At 41.1% G+C, this 15589-nt stretch overlaps 1 protein-coding gene across 1 annotated transcript in view; it reads left to right on the forward strand.

Annotated features, from left to right (window-relative positions):
• The first annotated feature begins 13851 nt into the window (after positions 1-13851).
• Positions 13852-15589, forward strand: part of LOC126298789 (uncharacterized) — a 163555-nt gene continuing 161817 nt past the window's right edge. Inside the window, exon 1 of the mRNA XM_049990250.1 lies at positions 13852-13994. Within this exon, the coding sequence (XP_049846207.1) occupies positions 13933-13994 (62 nt within the window). The 5' untranslated portion in view covers positions 13852-13932. The remainder of the gene's footprint in view (positions 13995-15589) is intronic.

The raw sequence follows: 15589 nt of genomic DNA on the forward strand, positions 1-15589 counted from the left end.
ACTTAGTTTAAATTCTTGCCACTTTGTGAAGCAGTTTCTCTGCTTTTTCTATTGTGTTTCTCATTTGATTATTAAATGATAATTTCTAGACAATATTTTCTCCCAGGAATCTTATTATTATTAACTTTATTTACATTTATAGCTGCATGTATTTCGAAATTCCCTTTGAGTAATATGTGTAACATCATGTTGCTGGCTGTTGACAACTTATGTTGTCAGCACCAATGGTCCATGAAAAGTAGTTTGAAAGCTGTTTTGCGTGCTTCATGCATTCTAGAATCGTCAGAAACTACGATGAACCATTTGTTCACATACAGAATGTCTCCCTCAGGACAGTGGTCCCCACCTAGTAGATGTAGCAGAATCTCAATGGTGATGTCCTCAAAGATGGGTCTACAGATAGCACTCTTTTCTTTATTTGTTTGGTGATATTTTTATTTCACACATGTTATTCGCCCACTCTGCCTTTCCAGTAGCCCTGCAGGCTCAGAAAAGTTACCAAACATCTGAGAGCACCAAATAATATCAAAACTGTCTGCAGTGAGTATCAGTATCATAACTGGATATTTTCATTTCAAGTTTTGGTTAATTCAGAAGGCCTGATTTATTGTATCATTTAATGATTTATTCTTCCTAAAGCTGAACTGATTTGGACTCGGTGTCAGGAGTTCCCTGTGAGACTATAGGTAGTAGGACAGGAGTAACCCAGAACTTAAGCTAGACTATTTAAAGGGCATGTTGGCATGTCACATTTTAGGTGGACTGAATTCGGTTTATGTAGTTTCTATCTCGAAATTGAAATGTTCCCACCTGCCACAATGATAATATTGAAAACAGTTAGTAAAAGAAAGCATTTTAGAACTGACATCTTGTCTTGAGGATGATTTATTCTGCTGACCTGCAGTCAACAACGGTCCAGGGCTTTTTCAATTGCTTGAAAAAATGCAAAGTTCCTTCATGGCTATTTATTCACCCAAGGAAAATCTCTTCAAATTCGGTGCCATTAATGGTACATTCCATTTTTATCATAATTTAGGGGCACCACCCTTTAGGATAGGAAAAGTTAGTTTTGTGCAATATTCAGAGGACAAGTTACAGCCAGATACGGGCCAGATTGCAGTGATTTACGCATACCAATGGCTGTGATGTAGAATGGAGGCCACAGGGCCATCAAACCACTGAAAGGAGCAAACACAGCAGTTTGCATGGTGCAAGTTACAGGCAGAAGGGGCCCACTGGCCCAAAGTAGGTGTCATGAGTATATAAATATGTGTGGGTTTCTAACAAGATTCATTCAAGTGTGGCAGCTCTCCTGGATGGTGGGGCGTGTGACACCACCAGCTACATGCAGCAGCAGATAGGGTGCCAGCATTCCAGTCCTTGGCGGGTCACTGGTTTGACGCTCTGAGTCTGATGCTGGGTCCGTAGTCAGCCAGCCATCGACGGGACGCTCTTCGGCTCGCTACACAGGCAGTTGTCTTGGCTCCCGACCCATGCCAGAGGACTCCCAGGACGAGGGCAGCAGATTCAGACACAGGATCACAAGCACTTGTGCTCACCACGATCTCCGCTATGGCAGTGAGGAAGGACGCAGCAGGCTGCTCCCAGCGGAGCAGTGCTGAGTCAGTGGGGAAGAAGACCACTGAGTCGGCTGCTGGCACAGCACTGACGACGTTAGCCTACAAGACAGACACACTGTACTGCACTGCATTGCACTGGGTCGCTGGAGCGGTGCCCTCAGTATAGTGGGACCCTGTGACGCAGACCGAGGTGAAAGGGGCACTTTAGTGGAAACAAATAAATCATATGGAAAGCTCGGATGAATCTTAATACGGTGCCTTCTACCTCTTCCCGCTACATTTGGTCATCCTGATTCATTTAGTGACAGAATATGCCACTACATTTGGTGTCAGAATAGCAGACGCCGTCTATCCAGTATGACATTCAAACCCACTGCCCGCATTACATTCACAAGATGTGGTGAGTTTTGAGCAGTTTTCTTTTGAGTGTGGGACGTTTTCTTTCTTGTTTGTGTTTTCAGTATGGCCTGCCAGAAGCCACATTTTAGATGTTTTGTGTAGACATTTTTTTTGTCAGAATAAGTGTTGGTGTATTTGGGGCAGTAAGATTTATTATTTCCTTATTTTCGTGACATTTAGTTACTTTTCTATTGGTTTGAGTATGATGTTTCCCAGTATGATTATACTGATATGTAGGAAGTTTGGTTATTCTTGATTCTTGTACTTACATGTTTTGTTTCAGGACTAACTGGGAATGAAAGCAACACAACGGTAGAGTCAGGGACGCGAGGTGTGTCGGAACCAGAAGCAGTACAGATTTTGTTGGAAAAAGTAGCACAATTGACAGCAGACAATACACAGTTGAGAAATGAATTAACTTCTAGAAGTGAGCGGGAAACCACATCTGAACAGTCGTTGCCTAGGGTGCAGGAGATCTATCCAGCGGTCGCGAGTTTGACTATTCAGTTTTGTGGCCAGGCATCTGAGGACATGTGTTCGTTTGTGAAGGACTTGGAGACTTCAGCGGTGATGAATGGTTGGTCTGATGGGTGGTTGTTACATATAGCCAAGATTAGATTAACGGGTGAAGCGAAAACATATGTAAGGTGTTCTGAGGCCTTAAGGAAGGCAGGACAGTTTAAGCAGTTAAAGGAAGGGCTTCTACAAAAGTACAAAAAACAGAATAGTGCTCGGTACTTTAGGGAGAGGCTAAGTATAATGACAAAGAGACAGGGGGAGACGGTAGAGAAATTTGCAGACAGAATAAAAGAAATTAACGAGTATACTTACGATTTGGGTCAGAGCAATGAGACAAATGGTGTTCTGTTGCAGAAGGCCGAGTAAAGAGCACTTGATCTATTTTTGAGGGGGTTACTGGCGCATATGTCACAGAAAGTGAGTGAAAGGCCTCCAAAAGATTTGTATTCGGCCATTTAGTTCGCAATACAATGTGAGGAAGTAGACATGGCAACAGGGGTACGTGATAGGCAGACAGTGTTTACAGCGGGTATAAAATGTTGTAAGAGTGGTCGTATGGGACATGTGCAGAGGCAATGTACCCAGTCACCAAGGAATAGAAGAAGGGGTGGAGATGGACAAGCGTTAAACAGCAGAGGAGGCCCAAGACCTACTTGAGGGAGCTCCCATTTGCTTTGGATTCTACGAATATGTATGCAAGGGTGGAATGTTCAGTGGTAGGAGCCATAGGAACTAAAAAGTTCAAGATTTGGTTGGACACAGGGGCGCAAGTGTCAGTGGCTACTAGGAATATAATGGGACGAAGGAAGCTGGACCCAGCACGTTATAGGTTGCGTGGAGTGGGGGATAAGGAGGTCATGACTTTGGGATCAGTGACAGTTGACTTTCAAATAGAGAAAGTCCGACTTAATGCATACATAGAGGTAGTACCATGGATAACTGAGGGCTACGACATGATCCAAGGAGTAGATTTCTTGCAGCAATATCATACCAAAATTGACCATGGACAACGAACTGTGGAACTTAGTTGAATGGTATTTCAACTAGGGGAAACTGTTGTCAATGCAGAGCTGTCACGAGGGGCGTTCATCGCAATGAACAAAACAATTGAACTACGTACATTAGCATTAAGGATTAATTCCCATGAGTGTGTGTGTAGTAGCACCGGGAGGTCGCTTTGTGTGGAGTCCAATCTACCTGTGGGTACAGTATGTGTTATTGAACCACTGTAGGATAATGAAAATTTGGGTCCATTGGGTTGTTTTGTGAAATGTAGAAATGCATACAGGAGGGGAACGATGGGCTAATAGTTCCCGTGAACATGTATAATTTTAGCACTGTACAGGCAAATTTGACGAAAGGAGTTTTAGTAACAAATTTGGATGTTCCAAATGACGAAGACTGGTGTTCGAGAGGTAGGCAAAGCGATCAACCACTAACTGCCGATAGAACTGCATTCCATGACCAAATTAAACATTTGAAAGAAGGAGAAAGAGAGCACATGGAAGAATTATTGTGGGAATTTAAGGATTTATGTTTTCCACAAGGGCCATTACCATCAACTCTCTTACTTCAACATAAGATACCAACAGGATGAAGCACCTGTTTACCGTAAATCATACAGAGTACCAAGGTATTTGCAGCTCATTGTGGAGGATTTCATTGATCAGCAGCTTGTGGACAGTATTATAGAGCATAGAAACAGTTGCTGGGGAGTGGGCATTGAGTTTGTGCCTAAAAAATCTATGGATGGATCTAAGAAATACAGGTTCTATTGTGACTACTGATACCTCAATAATAAGAGAGTAATTGACGCATACCCCATTCCAAACATATCAGAGATTTGGATCACTTTGGACAGTGCCAGTACTTTTATATGATGGATTTGACAAGTGGTTATCATCAGTTAGAGGTGGCCTCAGACAATCATCCAAAAACTGCGTTCTCTACATCTGGAGGCCATTAGAATGCCATTCGGTTTGAAAAATGCTCCAGCAATGTTTCAGAGGTTGCTAGACAGTGTCTTGAGGGGTTTGAAACCACGACAGTGTCTGGTCTATTTGGATGAAATTATAGTGTTTTCAAGTAGTATGGATCAACATAGACAGCGGTTAAGGGATGTCTTTATAAGGTTAAGAGCAGCTTGTTTGACGTTGAGCCTGGAGAACTGCTTTTTGCATTAGAAAAAGTAAAATATTTGAGTCATATTATCAGTAAGGATGGAATGGGAAAGAATCCGAGGTTGGTACAGGCTCTAAGGGATTTCCAGGAACTGAAAACAGGTAAGGAAGTGCAGTCATTTATCAGAATCTGCAATTTATATCAAAATTTTGTGAAGGGTTTTGCAGCTTTAGCACAGCCATTAATGCGATTTTTAATGAAGAATGTGAAATTTGAGTGGACAGAAGAGTGTCAGAAAGCGTTTGACAAACTGAAAGAACAGTTAATATCAAGTCCGTTTCTTGATTTCCCAGATTTTGAGAAGGAGTTTATACTAGCATGCGATGCATTCAATCAAGCATTAGTGTGTGTTCTAAGTTAGGAAATTGATGGAAAAGAACATCCTGTAGCCTATGTGTCTAGGCAGTTGAATGCAGCAGAGAGGAATTACTCAACAACTGAGAGGGAGCTGCTTAGCATAATCTATGGAATCATGAATATTAAATGTTATTTCTATGGGAGAAGATTTTTGGTAGTGACAGATCATGCTGCATTGAAATGGATGTTGTGGTTGAAGGATCAGTCCACTAGACTAGCTACATGGGCTGTGAGGCTTAATGAATTTGACCACAAGGTAGTGCACAAGCCTGAGAAGAGGCACAGTAATGTGGATGCACTAAGTAGGAAGGTGGTAAAAGTAGAAGTCATAGATTATGATCTAGCAGTATGCCAAGAATTACAGGACGCAGACATTGTACCTGATATTTGCTTTTTTGGACTATCGTGATTTGTTTTCGGGTTTTGAATTATGTGAAATGGGCTGATTTTTCGAACTTCTTGAAATTGACTGATGATATTATTGTAGTAATTTTCCTCGGACTTTTTGTAAGGGAAATTTTCTTCCATTCCATCCCCTCGGCGGGCCGGAGTGGCCGTGCGGTTCTAGGCGCTATAGTCTGGAGCCGAGAGAGCACTACGGTCGCAGGTTCGAATCCTGCCTCGGGCATGGATGTGTGTGATGTCCTTAGGTTAGTTAGGTTTAATTAGTTCTAAGTTCTAGGCGACTGATGACCTCACAAGTTAAGTCGCATAGTGATCAGAGCCATTTAAACCAACTATCCCCTCTGGGGGATTATTTCCCTATTTTTTCAAAATATATCTTGAAAACTTTTAATTTGGGAGACGTAAGGCTACAGATATAGTTACTATTGAGTATCTGCATCTGTACCTTACACGTAGCGGCCTAGTGCTGCAGCACTGCCGCCAGGGGAATTCCTGGTGATCGAGAAGCTTCGTCCGGCGCCAGCCTTAACGGACGGCTCGGAAGGCAATGTGTAGTGGGGAGTTGTAGCTATTTGTCGGACGTGGTGGAACGATTCATGACGGCGTTCCGTGAGAAGTTCGATAAATCAGTTAAATGTTGTAGTGTTCATGGACGGTATTGAGAACACATGAATATTAGCAGCGAGTTGATAGCAATGACCGTTAGAAGCAATGGTTATGTCATAAGGGTACTAAAAGAAAAGTAAAAAAAAGAGTGAACTCCGTACGTGTGGGTAGAAACGTTAGAAACGAGTACCGCGCCTCTTTGTAGAGAAAATAAACCTTTTATTTCTATTAAGACAGTGTCTCCTTTCGCATTGTTTTCATATCTATTAAAACTAACCGAGTTTGAAGATTTTTAATGGCAGGTGTTGTGATTTTGTAGGGCATGTACCGGTAGACACACATTCTCATTTTTTGTCTTTAAATGCGTGTTCCGTGGGAGTAGGATGCCCACTCTAAGCTGTGCAGCATTAACAGTGGTCCGATCACTGTGGTTATATCAACACAGCTGGTTTTAGAGAGAAACTTGGCCACGATAGATACGAATAAATGAGTAGGCATCTTACAACAGTCATGTTCAGAGGATATAAAATGTCCCTCCAGCGTCACGAACAGTCCTTACCACTCACTACTCTTTGGTGAGACAAATTTCCATGATTGACCCATAAGCACCAGTTCAGTTATACAAGAATGGAGTGGAAATGTTCACTGGTCATTTTGAATGAACGCTCCATGTATTAGCCTAAAGAGATTTAGGGAAACAACGAAACCTTAAATCAGTATGGCTGGACTGGGATTTTAAATTTGCTCTTCCGAATTAGCAGTCCTGTGCTATTCTTCTCCTCCATATCATTTCACTTTAGCATAAAACATCATCTGGTGCCAGTAGGGAGAACGAAAAGTAGGCCGTCAGTGTAGTTCAGATTCTGACACTCATTTGGTTTTCGCGGTCTAGTGACAGAATTATTATATTCGAGATTACATAGTCTCTGGAGGGAAATTCTCTAGTGTTGAGTCACTCGGAAGTAGGTGCTCAGTCTTGTTATCTGAGGGTCTGAGCGGAAGGAATTTAGCGTTCTAGCGCTAGTGACACACATGCCTCTTGTCGGTATTAAGTGAATCAGCGTACGGAAGGCGCAACGCTGAGTCGGCAGCTTGTGGATAGGGTGGGGTAGGGGTGGGGTTATTTGAAGGCGTTCCACAGCGCGCTTCAGTGGACAGCAGTCGCTTCGACGAGGAGGAGATCAGAGGCAGTGGCCACTACAAATATACGGGTGCTTATTCTTTTGGTAAGTACAAAACTTAGGAAATTATTGACTATTTGTTACTTATATTATGTGCAAATAGGCGCGTAGCAAACTTCCTAATTTATAGTTGGTTGAGGCTAACGTGATGGCATCATTGTTTCTATTCAGTTGTTAGACCCTAGGTTGTCTGCTTTCCAAAAGTGAAAGCAGTCTTACGTTTAAAAATTCAACGTATACAACAAAACCTTTTTTGGTACATTGTTTTTATACTTATTAAGGTGCCACATATGTTGTTCATGTTTCACCGGTGTGACGTGATAGTTTTGAAATTTATTTCATATGATGTTTACCGAAGCGAATGTTAGGCAAGACACAGTAATGCCAATACGAAATCTCTTTTGTACAAAAGTAATCGTAGATCTGGCACAGAAATTTCCACATCTGCGCATCGGATTGTCGATATTAGACCTTTTGTTTGCTGTAAGTTAGTCTTACAGTTGTTACTAACTTTTAGGTGTAAGGACTCGCTTCTTCGTGCATTATTTTCAAATTTACCGTTATGTGCAGTACAGCTAAGTGTTAAAGTAACAGCATTTTTGTTATGCATGTCTGGAAGCAGTTCTGTAATACAGGAGAGCAATTCTGCTTAAAATATTCATGTATCTGAGCAAAGTTTTAAGCGTTGTAGTATAACACATTGTATATTACGAAATACAAGCACAGTAAAAAAATGGACGAAACATTAGTCCGCACAGGATATTCCCAAATCCAGATCTATGATGATGAACGTCATTATGTAAGGAGTGAATTTACGGTTGGTTTCCTATATGTTTTTCTTGTATTTGATACAGATTAGCTTCAGGATATTGATGTACAGAAATCACAATCGCGCTCTGGCTGTATTTTTGTAATGTTGTACATATATTTCTCACGAGTGACACACAAACCTTGACTTTCTAATGAACAACTCATGGATCTCAAATTGAGTACCAGTGTTTGATCACCGAAACTGTTTCACAGTATGATTTTTTGTCAGTTACTACGAAGTGTGACCTCTGTGACAAGAAGTCACGAATACAGTCACACTACTGAGACGATAACGAATAGGTAAGCCATTTGATTAGAAGCTGCTTGTGATAAACGATGTCATTACTTTCTGGAAATAAAGAAATAAGGAATGCTGATAGTACTCATTACTTTGTGCGAGTAAAGAGCCAGTTGTGTTTCACTTGAATGTTTTCTTTTTCTGGGTCTATGTCGGCTTTGTGTCAGTAGATCGTTTTCTTCGAGTTATTTCGTGATGTTCAAACACAACGTATGATCCAAAATTCTACTGGAAATCGATCAGTGATATGGGCCTAAAACGCAATCAATTTCCGTTCTTGTAGTGTAGTGTAGCTTGTGCAGCTTTCTAGTCTTCATGTAAAGATCTTTCGCTGTCCGCGTGGTTCTATACGACTGATACAAATGGAACTATTTCATCAAGATACTTCGAAAGGAACATAACTGGTATGTAATATGGACTGGAAGACTTGCTCTTGTTGAGTGACTGAAGTTGATTCGTTAGAACGAAGGTAGCTACTTCTAAGTTACCCGTGATGGTCGCTGATCTTTATTCGAACTAGAGTATTTACGGCTTCTTCTTTCTTGTAAAAAATTCTAAAAATCGTGCTTAGTAATTCCGCCTTAGCGGCGCTGGCAATGTCTTCGGTAACATTATCATTGCTACCATGCAATGAATGCGATTTGCGGCTTGTATACATTACATATGAATAGGATCTCTTTGGATTTTCTGTCATATTTGGAGACAGTTTCGTTGTTCAAATTTATTAGGATATGGAATGGAGTGATTACTTAGGCTCTATCGAAGGTAAAGAAGTTGATAGACTTGGATTCATTGATAAAATACTAGGAAAATGTATTGGGACTTCGTAGAAGACTGCTTCGAAAACACTCACAGAACTCATCTTAGAAATTTTTTCAAGCGTATAGGACCAATATCAAATTGAACAAATGTAGAACTCTGAAAGTATAAAAAAAAGAGCGACATGAAATGTCACAGATTTGTTTGAATCACGGAACAGAAACGTAAAAAAATACCAAAATGACTGCTAATAGTAAAAAGACGGCAAATATCCCAGGAAAAAGATATGTTTTAATCAGAAGCGGTACTTGGAACATTTACTAGGTCCATACTATCTGGCAGATACATAATGGAATATCAAAAAATAGCATAAAAAAACAAGAACCTCTATTACTCCGTTTGGCATTTGGCCGTAGCCTTCCGTCTTCGGATAGTGCTATATTGGTCCACAGAATATTACTGGACCAAATGTACAAATTGCACTGCAATTTGTTCCACAGAGATGTAGAATATTGTTTAGCACTGCTACCTTCGCAGATGAAGTCCATTATCATACCCGATGATATGTCATGAGAGCAGTGCTCTAATGTTCGACTCAGCACCAGAGACAGACGCAGTGATCGTTTCTCGATGTGGGGATAGGATCTGGCAAATACGATGGCCTGCATTCCTGAAAGTACCTTGGCTGACTACTTCATTGGAGTAAGTGCAAGATGTTCAAACGCCTTACCATCATCAGTTCTTAGACCATAAAAAAACTTTGTAGTGCACACATTTACGGATGAGATGATGCCATCCCGGAATGAGGGTAATCAATAATTCTATAGTTCACTGACAGAAATGAGCCGTTTTCGGTTAAAATGCCATAGCAATGTCGCTCCGACTCCACGTCTATTTCGGTTTTGATGCCGTCATTGGTTTCCATAGCTTACCTACTTCAGAAGGTTCTATTTTGGCAGAAAGTTTGTTGCTTCATTGGCACATCGTCGAATGTTGATAACTGAATGCGTAGGATCGCGATATTTGCGCTGGTGATTGTAAAAAACAACAAAATGTCTGTGCGGAATTAGGTGACTAATACGATTCTTACTGAGCTTATTTGAACAGTGGCAATTACGTGATCGTATAGCCAGGAGCATAGACTGGATTTTTCTTCGTTAAATGAATTGCGTCGTTTTAGGTTCAAGAGAGTAACAATATTAGTTTGAATTAATGTTTATTTCAGTTTAGAAACGGTCAATGTGTTCCATTGCCTTACAATTTCAGAATGTTTGTGTAGCAGTAGCTGACGAGTGGGAATCTTATTGTGCTTATTTGAACAGTTGCCGTTACAAGCTCGTAAGTCCCAGTTGTTCCGTCGACTCAACTGTTTAGTCGAAGTCGATGAGCATTAAGATTTCAGCTCGATTAAATTGTAGAATGTGAAGAGTAAACGCCATGAATCCACTGCTGAGTTATCACTGCGTCAAATGCTTCGCGCCTGGCCCTTGCTACAAGTGGTTGCGCATTACGTCAGTCGAGTTCCCCACTTCCCAGAATGTCGGCGAAGCGCGGAGAGTACGACGCAAACAAAAGTGCTGTCGCAGTACTGACGTTCCAAGAATACGGCAGTCCATGCATTAATGAAAGTGTTTCTGAAACTCCGCGCAGATTACGAACTCGGTCATGGTTTAGTGGAATTACTATTGCGTGCATTGTGATCGTTGTTGCAGTTAAATATTTTCAGGACCGTATAATTAACTGGAGACACAGCTGCTATGATTTGGGTGTTATAATACTCAATACATAGCCCCTGCCCCCGTCACAACACTGAGATCTGGATGTTTTCATTTACTGTCCCTTTTCTTGTCCCCTGACATTCTGAATTCTTGAGGGAAGTCATCAGTAACGTTACTTTTTATTTACCAATAGTCCTTTCACAAAACAAATCTACGTACTTTATGTGTGGTAGAAACATGTTGAATGTGTGTAAACAGTAACGTTGTCAAAAGTCTGTCATTGAAACTACTGAGTTGAATGTGCTGTTTATGATGTAGTTTAACGCAGACTATGATGGCCCTTTAAGTCAGATTACACTCCAACAGCTCATCGTGAAAATAACAAGAGGACAACCAAACACGACCCTCCCTCTAGATCACAAACGGAGTGAACAAAGGTATAAAATAATTTATGATTAATAATTTTTTGTTTGCAGTATCACAGACGTCCGCCATCGCACTTGCAGATGTACTTTAGACTGACGACAAAGTAGGTTCTGATGTTTTAAATGTCCAACGGACGCGAGGCTTTCCAGGTTAGGAATTTTCTACTCAACAGGGAGCAAATGAGTAAACAAGTGTTCTCAACTGAACGAGTTTTACTCCGCGCATGTGTTTGTTTCTTCCGTTTGTCAGTCGAAATGACTTAGCCTCAGGCATCAGCTGGCACAAATGACAAAATCCATACTGGGGACGATTGTGAATGCAATACGCAGACATAGTTGGAACAAAAACTGAGACAGCATGTATTTTCGAAAGACGAACAAACTATTTTTTATTTGTTTAATTCTAGGAGTATCTATAGATAAACATAACCATTCCACAGAACAGCAAAAGAAAATTGATTGTTGAAACGGTAAGGTTTGAAAACGGTTGTGCGTGGTTTTTCAATAAATTTTTAACTACTGTAAAATGATAGTGAACCGAGAAAAAAGAAATATCATGTAGACCTTCAAAAGTAGAGTCATCTCTTAAGGTGTTATGCTGCAAAGTAGAAATCATACCATTCTACCCTTACTTAAGACGACAGGTTGCTATTAAAATATCACCCACCCTAAAAAAGGACAAGTACACTCAAAAATGGAGATTTTGTCCATGCTATCAGTTCAGTTACCCTCAGTCACCAATAAAAAATATCTGCGCGTATACCCTTTACGTCCTATAAAGGGAGTTTCCAAGTTCGTCCACTTGCCCAACAGATTACTTTACCAACGGATGCTGTTTAGAGATTACTACAAACACATGGAATACTGTAGGCAAACGATAAGAAACCCCAAGAACACATCAATTCTGTGCCAATCTTCCTGCAGGTTGCATGTTGTTCTCTTTGTTCTGAACTCGAAATTACTTAGGTGAGGTGTAACTTCTGCACTGCATTAAAGAATTAATTATACATTTCCAGTAAAGGCTTTGTCATATTAAAATACGTAACTTAAATCATTTACTAACTTCACAATATAAAGTGTAAAGTGTGTATGCGATAGCTGTTTAAAATTTCCCGCAATGGTGAAGGGGTAGTCGAGGCGAACAATTTGTCGTATAACACTTGCGGTCAGTCTAACCGGAAGACAACCTCAAAATGGTCTACAAAATCCATCTAAGTCACAGCGTGCGCACGCGGCGCGAGATTTTTAATATCCTCACGACCTCTTATGCCACCGGTTTTCGTTATCATCAGTAAGTTAAACTAAGAGCAACTGAAGGACGGTTTTTAACACGTCATGCAAAAAGTAGTCATGTTTCCAGTTTCATTTACACTTACCTCTCACGAGCACAGTCGTCTCACAGGAAGACAGCCATAGAAAAAAAACATTTAATAGTTAATTTTACGCTGCTAAAATTCACTTAATCTTGAGCTAACATTTACAAAACGCCAGTTTTACAATCAGTAGATCCTCCACTACGCTGGTGGCGTAAGTATCACGTGGAGTGCATGCACTGAAGCTTATGTGGCATTTGTTGTCTAACTTGAGGTTGCTTCTAGACATGATAGATATATTACGTCAAATATTTCGTTTCAACTTCCTCCAGCCGGCCGCGGTGGTCTCGCGGTTCTAGGCGCGCAGTCCGGAACCGCGCGACTGCTACGGTCGCAGGTTCGAATCCTGCCTCGGGCATGGATGTGTGTGGTGTCCTTAGGTTAGTTAGGTTTAAGTAGTTCTACGTTCTAGGGGACTGATGGCCATAGCAATTGAGTCCCATAGTGCTCAGAGCCATTTGAACCATTTTTTGAACTTCCTCCACACCAGTGTGGTACAGCGTAAACAGTTTTTGTTTACATCCTATGTATATACGCCGTTCATATACAATTCCTGCTTGTGACACAGCAGTTAACATCCGATATACTTCTTGGTTCGTGTAGACTACGTGCAGTGGATACGCACAAGACAAAGTATGATAAATTCACATAGCATCAGTCACACATCCAACCAAGCTGGGAAGAAATACTATCTTTCCCTACTTACGACCCACCTGTTACCTGGTTCATTGCTGAAACTCCCCGGGCAATTTGCGAACAATTTTCTTCGTTTAGACCAAGCATTTACATGAAATCTTTATAATGTGATAATTTTACGTACCAATTAGTAATGTGATTTTCAGTGTTGCTATTTTTGAGCTAAATGAATTTGCGATAGTCCCGCAAATATTACTTTGCGTGAAAGTAGTACATAACTTTTCACTTCTTTTACCGGTATCTGTACGTCGTTTGAATTTTCCGTTCACATCGAAAAGTCGCTCTGTGTTTTACGGGCCAACTATTCCTACCAGCATGGACTGAATCAGGATGGCAAAATGACAGTAAAATCGTCAATTTGACATTTGGTCTCAAGAAGTAAAATCTGAACCAGCAGAGAGGTGTAAAGTATGTTTTGTTGTGAGAGCAGCGAGCATGTACTGTGCTTCAGGCGTTGATAGCTGGGACAGTGCTGGGGCCCGAGATGGAGGAGGAGCAGCAGCAGCAGCCGCAGCCTGACCCGAGGAGGCCTCGCCCACCCCCGCCTGCTCCCCCGCGGCCGAGGCCACCAGTGCCACCCCCGCAGCCTCCGCAGCCACCACCAGCTCCACCTGCTGGACCCAAGATGCTGGTTATCGGTAGTCGGGTTTATCAGCTAGTCCATCTGGGAACCTATGTAATCAAACCGTAAGTATTTATTTTTGTCATGTTCGTCAAAAAATTATTAATACATCTCCTTACGCCTCAGATATATCACATAATTTGCTTATACTTAGTGGAATCTACATATCACAGTACTTCATTCTACTTCTTATACCAGCCTCCGTAGTTTCAGTTACTTACTTACAGCAATGCGTTTACACTAGAACCAGAGGATCCCTATTCGTAACCAATCAGTGGACAAACTTCTCTATACAATATCACTAATGGTAGTGAAAATAGCAATACCAAAATGTATAAGTCTTATTGAAATGAATGTTATAACGCAGAGCAGGTATATGGAACGCGCATACGATCAGGATTACAACAACGAGCATGACTTCTTCTTTTGAAACATTCTTCTACTAGGGAATGGGGAAACAGTAGGAGGGACTAGACCCCTTTCGTTATCACTCGTTTTATCTAGCAGTCATATCAACAAATTCCTTTAAAACAACAATATCTTACTCCTGGTTACTTCAGGAAATAGGAATAGTAAGTCACAAGAATTTAGTGAATCTGCTACCAATGTCCTTTTATGGAACACAGTCTATCTTATATATAAGAAAATTTTAAAACCACTGACAATTATGCCCCTGACGGCTTGAATTAAGAAGTCTTCGCACACTGAGACCCGATGTTCTCAAAACATTTACCTAAATAACAACCTGCCAGAGATACACCCAATAAATAGCAGGATGAAGTTAATACAAAGGCACTTGTTTCACACTCAAGAGTCAATCAATATCACTAAGGCTTAAGGTTTCAAACTTCGGCTCCAAGGCTCAATAACACAAATAGTCAGCGCGAAGTGTTACTAAGAGTAACACCGCAACAACCTTTCACAATTGTATATTGCTCTTGTGACAAGGATTAATAAATATACTAAATACAATAAATACCCAAGTAAACACAATTAGCGCCAGAATTATTTAGCGAGGAGTGACGCCAGGTCGCTCGAGGGCAGAACGAAAACTTAGCTTGGAGAAGCCAAGACAGAAGGTAGCACTTCGTAGAAGACCCACTTCTCGAGCTTCGACCCGGAGTCACCTCCCGCTACACAGGATTTCACAGGCCCGGTACCCATAGGTGGAAAGGTAGTGCTTACTCCAAAACACCAGTCAGCCAACTGTAATATTTAACAAGCGCACTCAACAGGTCCGCAGGGCAATCCACTAATAAATCGGCACACTGCCTTTGTACCCACTACGAATGAACTACACAGACAAGGTACAACCAACAGCACAAATCTCATCAATAACCTTAAGGAGAATTGCCTGCTATTAAGATATTAAAAAACTTGCAATTACTATCAAGGCCGGCGGGCACTCCAATTTTAGTCACAATAAAATTACGTGAACTCCTATGGTCGATTGTTCGGTGTAAACCGTAACGAGCACAATTTTGAATATTTCATTATAAGCTTTACTGGTGATCACCACGCTAAGGCTACCAAACACTCGAAAGCAGTATATTCGATAAACAGATTGTGGTCTTGCAGCTGATTACATATTACATCAAACAACAGTTTCTCACGAGCAGGAAGAGGCACGCTCGTGCATTATATTAATATTTAACACCTG

Source organism: Schistocerca gregaria, chromosome X, assembly GCF_023897955.1.
Source record: "Schistocerca gregaria isolate iqSchGreg1 chromosome X, iqSchGreg1.2, whole genome shotgun sequence".
NCBI lineage: Eukaryota > Metazoa > Arthropoda > Insecta > Orthoptera > Acrididae > Schistocerca > Schistocerca gregaria.